Raw genomic sequence first — 10,385 nt, 5'->3', positions numbered from 1 at the left:
TATTTTCTGTATATATTTTGACTAAACATCAGGAAATAATTGGGTTTTATAAAAATGAAAACCCAACTTTATACAGAAAAACACTTTGAAATAATTTGTACGACTATTTTCTGCTGTACAACAGTTTTCTGGTGCTTTTTGTTTGAAAAAAAAATAATTAACAAATATACAATATTGTAAATAATGTCTGTTGTGTCTGCCAGTGTCCCTCTGATAAATCGCACCCCCTCCACCGACGAAGTCCTATATTTTGCACAAGGTGAGTACATAGATTTTGACTCTTCTTTTAAAAAAATTATTGATATGAGTCCACGCACATCATACAACTACCGTGTCGCACTGATCAACTCAAATTACTCACTCTTTAATTCTCTCATCTGCAAGAACCACAAAAAAATGTAACAATACACCAAATTGATGGAGGAAATTGATTATAACATGGAATTGTCATTCACACAAACATTTGAAAAAGACTCTGATCAATACATAGAAAGGTACGTTTCCACTATTTCAGACTATTTGGGCAGAAAAATTGTGAGAGAATGTTTGACACTAAAATGGGGTGTTGCATCGATTTGCTCGCGCCTTTGTTCACTTTTGTTGGATACCAACTTGACCTACCAAGGAATATCAAAGCAAAAATAGTTTTTGGTGCAGCACTTACTGGGTGTAAATACGTCTCAACGTTGTATTTTGAGAAAGATGTCGAGAAAGAGTACTCGGTGTTTGCTTTTGAGAATGTGTACACAAAGGAATACGAAAAGATGTTTAAAGATTACTCTCCAAAGAAGATTGGAACTATGGTGTATCAAATGATGAGTACGTCACAATCTGATAGCAATACCAATAACGATGCAATGGCTTTTATGGTGTTCAATTTCTTTAAAATTCGCATCGAAAAGTCTTTCACTGAAAAGTGCGTCAAACCACTCAAAAATATAGTGACTGATTTATACAAAGAAATGTTCGGGAAATACACAGATAAGATCACTTTAACTGGAAATAATGAAGAATTTGATGTCACTAAAACACAAACCGGTTTCAATATAAAAGTATCACTGCCCGGTATTAAATTGTCAAATTCATTCAATTGGAATTACGGCTTTGACAGCACATTCACGTCTTTAATTTTGACATATGATAATAATGGAAAGTGTTACAAAGATGAAGATGGGTATTTCTATTGGGTATACAAAAACTATGTTGTCTTTAAAACACTCAACAAACAGAAATTCGAATTTGAGCAAACTAATATTAACCTTCCAAGTGACTTACTTGTGATGATTTCGTATATCTCTAATATGGACAGACAATATAAGGACGCCGATCAGAAAATCATTGAACAACAAAAGAGAGACAGAATCTCAAATGCACAGTTCCAGGATCATTTAAGACGAAAAGAAGAGGATGACAGAAGAGAAAGAAGTTTCAGAGCTATGATGAATGGTCATCTTTCATTAATTTAAATTATATTTAAGTCATATTTTTTATAATGATTTAATTGGTGAATGGTTTTATACAATCAATAATTTTTAAACTATATAATATAGTAAATTATAAAACACAATGATAATTATAGTAAAATTATCATTAAATTAACTATACGTTATAAATTTTAATACAAAATAAAACTAACTACAATCAAATTAATGATAGATTTTCTATATTTTAATATTAAAATTGAATTATTAAGTATTTTGTATTATTTTTAGTTTAATATATTAACAAATTGTGATGTTTATCGTCTTGAAAACTACAATAGTAAAAGATGAGTGAAAATAAACAATTAATTCTTCGTGGAATTGTTTTTGGAAATAACCGTGTTGGGCGTGAACATCTATTACAACGGTTGTGTACTGGCTTGTTATTGAAAAATTGTTACAGTCCAAGTGTTGAGGATACGTTTCATAAAATATTAGAATTTGAAGACAAAATTTTTGATGTGATGTTACTTAAAATGTACACTGGAGACACGTTAAAAATTATCCAGGAGTTGTGCATTAAACAATCAAATTTTTATATCATTGCTTATGCAATAAATGACTCTGAATCCCTTGAGAATGTGTGGAAATACAGAGAAGACATATACAAAGTTTTGGAAATAAATAATCACGAAGAAATACCTTTAATTCTCTGTGCTACAAAATTGGACTTAGAACGAAATGTTTCTTCTCACGAAGAAATCAAAATGATGAAAAAATGTGGAACTACACTGTTTTACACCTCTGCTAAAAAAGATATAGGTGTTCAAGAAATGGGTTATAGCTGCGTTGCAAACTATTTTAAAATACAAAAGAAAAAAAGAAAAAGATAATAACAAACGTCTATGTCTTGTGATGTGATTTACAGTCATCTAAAAACATTAACAAAAATCATTTTTTGTATTTAAATGAAGTTATTGATATTTTTATTGTTTTTATTATAAGAAATGACAAAAATCCAATTGAAAATATTTTATCGATTGTTTGATAAAATATGTCTAACAATATAACTTACTTCATTTTATTTGGACTGATATCAGTGCATATGATGTTTTGTAAGTGAATATAAATAAAACTATATTATTGGTTTTGTGAACAATAATTAAACTCTTGACCCAAAATTCAAAAATTACTTTTATAACACTTTTAATTCAAAATAACCATTATATACTCTCGTTTGATAATGTTTTTCTTTGCCCAATTATCCAAAAACCAAATAACATATAAGACCAACATGACCACTAGGACGTCCAAATCCAACAAACAGAATGTTGATATTATTTGAAACACCATATATATATTGTTTTACATTTATATATATTCATATATATATTATGTTTTGTAAACTCTAAATTGTAAATTTTGTGTATTTAAACTTGATATTTTATTGAATATATGATTTTTGACAATTGGACAAAATTAATTAAATTCATTGTTTATTCTGACTATAATTTATAGTTTTTAATGAAAAACAGTTTGTTGATAAAGAGACACAAATATATGTTTCATTATCAACATGTTACTTAAAAAATTGCTTAATTGTCATTTTCAAATTATTAATTAAATTATTACAAAATAAATTTTACATTTTAATAATATCAACTTATCCATTAAATATTACAGGAATGATTTATCATAATGTGTTGTTCTAATTTGATTATATTGTGTATCAAATGATAATAATACATGTATTTATGTTAAACAGATTATTGAAAAAAATTAAAAAATAAAACTTGCAAACTATTTTATTGTTAAAAGTTTGACATCAAACTAAAAATGTTAATTTTGAATTATTGTATAAATATTATTTATTGTAACACCCATTTCTTATAGTTATTGTAAACATAAATAGACATTTATATAAAAATGTTATATTGCCCAATTTTCTGGACTCGTAAGGGTTGATAATAAAAAGTAAAAATCTAAATTGGTTGGTTATTAAATTTTTAAAAACATTTTTGAGCCCAATTTTATTAAAAGAATAACATTGTTCCAAAAAAATGATAAAGTTTTTACCATTTTTATACCTTAAAAAATGTTTTTTGATTTTTGTTTTTATGTGTTGTTTTCATTAATAATATATATTTCTTTTTTATGTTATTAACATCCGCAATTTGATATATACATAGTACATACATTTAAAAAAAATAAAAATTACACAATTATTAAGTGTATTTGTTTAAAGTTGTTGTCTATTAAATTTTTATCAAAATAATGATGAATGACTTTTGAATAATATGAGTAATAAAATTTCGATACTAAAATAAAAATGAAATCGATGCACATGTTTGTTTGAAGACTCGGGTTTAATATCACACGTGTTTTTAAATGTGATTTTATCCATCCAACTTTATTGTAATGTTTCAGTTGTAATCTTGTTCATTTAACATTTTAATTGTGTAATTCCAATAAACAAATAAGAAATCATTTATGTAATCACAATGATGGCGTGAATGAGGCCCGGAAAATACAAGATGATAGTCAAAAGTAAATTAATGAAGAAGTCGCACCCACAACCCTTCTTCAAAAGAACAGCGAGTGGTGGGAGAAATATCGCAATGATTATCAGTGATAATGTTGAGCAGCCCATTATGTCGAATGTAACTTAAGTTTCTAAAAATATCTTTTATATCATTGAATGGATCTTTTGTCTTAGTTATAATAAACAAAGGAAACATTCATATTAGTTTTCTTTATATTTAAAACAAACAATTTAAAATCCAATTAATTATATTATTGCTAATAGTTATTTTAATTAAAATAATTAAATTAATCAAATAGTTAAAATACTAATAAATATATTATACATAAAAAACTGTTTTTCAAAAAAATACGTAAAAATGAACAAGTTATTCCTCAAGAACAACCACTTCTCTCTGTTGAATTTTAGACATGGACCCATTTATTTCTTTGAGTGAGATTAAAAGATCGTTATTGTTTTTTGTAAGTGTGTCTCTGATGATCTGAAGAGGAATTTTCTTTCCAAAGTTCATTTGGATAGCAACTAGAAGCTCGAATGGGTACTGATGTTCCTCTTCACTGACTGAGTCCATTGTGTTTTGACTTTTAGACACTCATTATAAATCACCTTTCGCCTTTTTCACTCATTCTTCTTTGTCTTTTCGTCCTTTCCATTATTTTAACTTTTTGTTTATTATTTGACTTTATTTTTCATTTTTTGAGAAAATATTTCAATATTTATTATTGTAATAATAAAAAACTATAAAATAATTATCATAATTTTAATTCATATAGTCGGGGGATAAATGGCATTAAAAAGGGACAAAGGTAGTTAATTTTGATAAATATAATTTCGAAACTATAATTTTTAATAAATCTATTTAAAGGTCAAAATAAACATAAAATTAAAATATTAATTTAAATTATAGTTTTTTTATTTAATATGATTATAAATTGAATAATTATAAATTTCTATTTCAAAAATAAACAAAAACACCTCAATTTGTTCACTTAGAAAAATGTGGAAGTCTAAAACGCAGCACTTTTATGGTTTGTCTGAAACTTGTTTTGTTAAAGAATTTTTCCTTTGTTTTTTCCTTTGTTTCATTTCTTTTCTGCTCTTCTTCAATTCCAATTGTTTTAATGATAAAATGGTCTTTCTCTTTTCCTTTCTCTATGGGAATGGTTCAACAACGAAAGATTGAAAGATTTCAACAAATGATGGATTTTCAGTGATTCTGTGACACTTTAAAAGATTGACACCGTTGTTAATTCATTAAACTCTGGCATTTTAACCAAATATATCATGAATATATTGAAATACAATTTTTAAACTGATTTTTAGTATTTGAATTGCTTTTTTATGTTGATTGCTTGTGGTTGTTTCATCAAGGGTTCTTTTCTCTTCTTCTTCCATTGTTTTCAAAGATTGAATAATATCAAAAATAGAAAGTTATAGTTTTCTTTTATTATTTTCAAAGTAGTTAATTGAAAAAACCCTTCTAATACTTTTATGATTAAAGAAATTATATTTTATAGTTTTTTACTCAAATTAACTACTTCTGTCCCAAATTAACCCCCTTTATCCCCCGACTATAATTTATATTTTTTATTGTAGTTAATAATTATAAATAAATAGTAAATAAGTACTATAATCATTAAGGTGTTTTAGTTTTTTAAATAAAAAATTTCATATAAAATATCATTTTTTCAATTGTTTTATATTTAATATTTGTTTGTTATCTTTTTAATAAGATTATAGTTATTATACTAATAATATTTGACCCAAAAATTAAAGAGTCACTCTGTTTACTTTAAAAATGATTGTAACATCCACTCGTGATTCTTGGCTGGTGTTGTTGTATATAAAAACACACATATCCAAAGATCCAACCACTTTTTTCTTTCAGTCCAACAATATCAAGACACTCATTGAACGAAAACATGAACTTTAACAAGCCATACCAAAGAGTAATACCATTTTTCGGTCGCCGCAAGTTCAAGTTGGGTGAAAGCAATGGTTCCATCGTCATTTGTTTAATCATTTGAGCGTCTCAGACGTAAGCTATAACAACATGTTGAACCTTACTAACAATAAAATCGATACACAAAAAGTTGCCAAAGATATTTACGATAACTGGAATCTGCAATGCTACTTCGTTTATTTTTTAATTACCTTTGTTATCTTTAACTCATTTTTTACATGATATTTGATTTGTCTCCAATTCTTGGCGGAAGGGGAGAATCTTGTCAAATTGATAAGAACAGTCAACTCTTCTTTTAAGATTGTGCCTTTAAAAGATCTTGTTGATTTTCTTGTTTTAATTGCATCTATGACATCTTTGTGTCCTTCTGGAACGTTTTCAAGTGGTTTTTCAAAGAGAGTGATTGCTTTACTTCTGCAGATTGAAGAACAATGTCTACATTTAAAGCAACTTTTCACAATCATGATCTTGTGGTTTCCCACAATCATTGTGTTATGCAGTCATGTCCACACATACCACATCCTTAGCACAACTCAGTCTTAATCTTCGAGCAACTTATATGATGTTTTTCTTGTCTACATGCTTTTTTGCCATTTACTCGAACATAAAATTTGTGAGTCTTTGTGGTGGTGTTGTGAACACAAAACTTGTTAAATGTTTTTTTTTCATTGAAGAGATCAAATTTGTGAAGACACACGACAATTCTTATGTGTTGGCAATTTGAGTGAAGGTGCAGATGTCTGTGATATCACATGTTGAAGAGTTTACACTTCGGATCACGCCGAGCGTTGTGACGGTTTACAAATGGTGTGCATCAGAAATTAGATTATTTCTGACAATAAATTACACGATTAAAACAAACACAACAATCCCACTTGTTACAAAGTCGATTGAGAGTGGTGATGAAACAGTCAACAACTTCAACATGAAGGCAAACACAGAAGTGACAAGAGTCTTGATCCAAACGAACTTGGAAAAGATAAGCATGTTGGTAAAAGCTCGTTTTGTGTTGTCTTTATTGGCACATTCAGAAGTAACACAATTGTGAATAAGATGTTGACACAGACAGTAGACCATGTGATACTTAATAGTTATATTGAAAAGTCTAAAGAAAATGCAGATGCTGGACAAGTCCAGAAGTGAGCACATTGTCGATATCCTAAAAACTGTTTTAGGATATTGACAATGTGCTATTAAGTCACAATGCATTCAATTTGTATGCATTGTGACTTAATTTGCAAAACACGGCAGTTTGACGGATTTGATTAAGAAGACAAATCAATGCAACATCGAAAAAAGCGTTAAAATTGAAACAGACACAGAACGCGGCATAAAATACCTCCACAGAAACGGAATCTTACACAGAGACATCAAGCCAGACAACATCCTTGTTGTGTCGATGGACTGTAACGACATTGTCTTTGGGAAGCTGATCGACTTTCGGAGTGCGTGAAACGTCAACATGCTGAAGACCAACATGACATTCACACTTGGTCTTGGAACACCAATTTACATGGCACCCGAAATACTAAACCAAAAATACAAAAAAAGAGTTCGACAATTCAACACACTAACGTATGGGTTTTATTTATTTTGTATTATAAAATGCTTTTTGGACCACATCTAACGTTTCTTTAATAGATGAAGATTTCTTATCAACTCAAACAAACTTTTGGTGTTAACTTATTGACCTTTTATTGTCTTTTATCAAATAAGTAAATTATCATTTTTGATCTAAAATATATTTTGAAAAGAATAGTTTATATGAAATACTTTTCGACAACTGTTTTCTATCTTTTTGAAAAAAACACATTTTTGAATTGCCTAAAAATATCACTAAAAATAAAAAGCTAAGTATTTTTATTTTACTAAAATTTGTTTATTTATCAAGTTTTTTCGTTGGTATTGAAATACAAGTTTTCCCTTATTTTAATCAAATAATTTTAATAAAAACACGATTTTTTTTCAAAAAAAACAACAAAATAACATTTTAAGTATTTTATTGAGAAATCAAACTAATATAATAAAACTCGAAATAATATAAATTAAATAATGGAAATAGTTATGTCTAATAAAAATGTTAATGATTCGATAATCTATTAATTTCAAATTAAATTAAAGTTTTTTAATATAATAAGAACAAAACCTCTTTAATTCTTATCTGATATATAAACAAACTCATTTTATTTAAATACAAAATGCAACACCTTGAAATGTTTTATTTAGCACAAGTCTCCCTTTATCTTCCAACGATGAAGGACGTTGCTAACTTTGTTCAAGTGAATCACAAAACTTATCAATCAATTTCTTGTTTAAAAGTGAATCCTTGGTTCACTACAAAAGAGGACATTGAAAAATTTTGTAACATTCACACGACTGACACAATCAACTGCAACTCATTTAATATTTCAAAAGAACTTTTGAATAAAGCCACTTTCATAAGAAATTACTTGGTATCATATGAGGAAACGAAGGATTGGATAACATCAGAATTTTGCAGTAAATTTACCACATTCATTTTGATGGAAAGTGTTGCAATTAATACAGAAATGTTTTCACAAATGTTTAAAATTGTAATCGACTCCAATGTTACCAAAGTCAAAATGACAGTCCGAACATTTTACAACTTCCTTTTGTATATAAAAGAATCTGTTGACATTAAAATTCAACGCAAATTGTTTAAAACAGTGTTTTTGTACTTCCAACCATGTAAGAGTTACGCGATATATATGGGGGATCAAGACGAAACTTCTGAAATGTTTGAGAAGATTAACGAAGCCGTTAAAACACTTTCCTGTGACATATACATAGATTGGTCCGATGAAAAGGGATTTGATCAATATGTTAGTCTCACGCCAAACTGCAAGAATTACGCTTCGACAATATTTTTAGATGTATTAGACACGTTCCATCCAATTTGTAACAGTGGTTTATTGACAATCAACACAACAGGATTTAGAAAAATGAAAGAGACGACTAAACTTGAAAGTGTTATTCGTAATTGTTACCCGACAAAAATAGAGTTTGTTGGCAATGGAATTGATATGTCACAAATGAAGTTGGATGATACAATTGAAGTCTTGAAAATAAAATACATAGAACCACAAAACGAAACGGAAATGGGTAATAATACTAACGAGTTTACACTACCAAAGATATTAAATGTAAATAAAGTTGTTTGTGTGGACACTCAAATAACATTTTTTGATATATATCCTTCGGTGAAAAAGGTGTCACTTGAAAACTTTACTTGTGAAGTAAAAACTACTGGAAAAAGTGTTAAAAAAGTGTGGGAAAGTATACATGATTTCCCATTTGTTTGTGTTGAAGAAATGTTGATTAAAAATTCGAGAAAGGAATTTGACTTTATGATGTTAAAACAGTTGAAGAAGTTAAATATAGTATACACAAACAACTGTGACATTTTTGTGAATAAAAGCTGTGCCAAAGATATTAATTTGACTCAATTGAATAATTGTACGGTGACAATCGACGCAGAAGAACACAACGATTTTTCTTTTAATATGTTCACAAATACAAATTTCGTGTTTTTGAACGACAAAGACTTGAAATTACATTTTAGTAATTGCCAAAATATGAGCGTGACAACACAGAATGTTATCAATTCATTAACACTTGACAGTTGTGCCAAAACAGCAGTGTGCAGCAAAGTCATAAATTTGAATGTGAGTAAATCGGAACTTACAAGTTCACATCAAATCTGTGCAGAGAATATAACACTTTGTACAATCAAAGACTTCATCCCAATAAGTTTTATAGAAACTAAGAAAGTGTATTTATTCAACATGAACAATTTCGTATTCAAAAACACTTTTGAAAATTGTACGACTCTGAAAGTTGATTACTGCGACAATTGTGAGTTTTGGTTTGAAGCAAATAAGTTGGAAATACTTTCACTTAACAGTTCTAAAAACATTCAATTTGTTGGCAATTTTGACTCAATACAAGGTTGTGTTGTTTCGAATAATTCAACTTTCAAATTTCCATCAAAACTCAATTCAATTTGTCACAAAGTTCAAAGTAGCAATGAAGATAATGTTTGTGTCACTGAGATGATGACTTATGAAGAATACAATACAGCTAAAGATAAATTAGTCTCATCATATTCAAAAATGGCCAATAATAACATGCGCGATTTGGACACAAAAACTGAAACTGTTGAGACAAAAGATGTTGTGATCGACCATCTAAATTTTGTATTAAGAAATTGTGTTTGTTCGCCTACAAAGTCGATTTGTTTGATTCAAAAAATTGATATTTTAAACTTTTTTACAATTGAAAATTATTGCGGGAGTTTACCAAATTTGTGTGGTGTTGTTTGTGGAACTTTTGAACTTGTGAATTACATTAATCCAACACCAGGAGGTCTTATTCAATTTGGCGCACCCAATATCATATTTAAGAAGTGCGTAGATTTGGGTTTTATTTTAGATGGCGC

The 10,385-nt window shown here is 28.2% G+C and overlaps 4 protein-coding genes across 4 annotated transcripts; all 4 read left to right on the top strand.

Moving 5' to 3' along the window:
• Positions 1-542: 542 nt before the first annotated feature.
• On the top strand, positions 543-1,466 carry EIN_435700 (hypothetical protein; the record flags this gene model as incomplete). The annotated part of the gene is made up of 1 exon (XM_004255357.1): positions 543-1,466. The coding sequence occupies one exon, from the start codon at positions 543-545 to the stop codon at positions 1,464-1,466; it is 924 nt and encodes a 307-aa protein (XP_004255405.1).
• Positions 1,467-1,768: 302 nt separating this feature from the next.
• EIN_435690 (hypothetical protein) lies at positions 1,769-2,314 on the top strand (the record flags this gene model as incomplete). Its single annotated transcript, XM_004255356.1, has 1 exon — positions 1,769-2,314. The coding sequence occupies one exon, from the start codon at positions 1,769-1,771 to the stop codon at positions 2,312-2,314; it is 546 nt and encodes a 181-aa protein (XP_004255404.1).
• Positions 2,315-6,662: 4,348 nt separating this feature from the next.
• On the top strand, positions 6,663-7,069 carry EIN_435680 (hypothetical protein; the record flags this gene model as incomplete). The annotated part of the gene is made up of 2 exons (XM_004255355.1): positions 6,663-6,913; positions 6,958-7,069. The coding sequence occupies 2 exons, from the start codon at positions 6,663-6,665 to the stop codon at positions 7,067-7,069; spliced, it is 363 nt and encodes a 120-aa protein (XP_004255403.1).
• A 1,055-nt stretch (positions 7,070-8,124) lies between these two features.
• EIN_435670 (hypothetical protein) lies at positions 8,125-10,385 on the top strand (the record flags this gene model as incomplete). Its single annotated transcript, XM_004255354.1, has 1 exon — positions 8,125-10,385. A coding segment is annotated over one exon (2,261 nt), but the record flags the coding sequence as incomplete, so codon positions are not given.

This window comes from Entamoeba invadens (assembly GCF_000330505.1).
Source record: "Entamoeba invadens IP1 unplaced genomic scaffold scaff_1105074724717, whole genome shotgun sequence".
NCBI lineage: Eukaryota > Evosea > Mastigamoebida > Endamoebidae > Entamoeba > Entamoeba invadens.
Note: the sequence above shows the minus strand (reverse complement) of the source record. Positions and strands in the feature narration are given on the sequence as shown.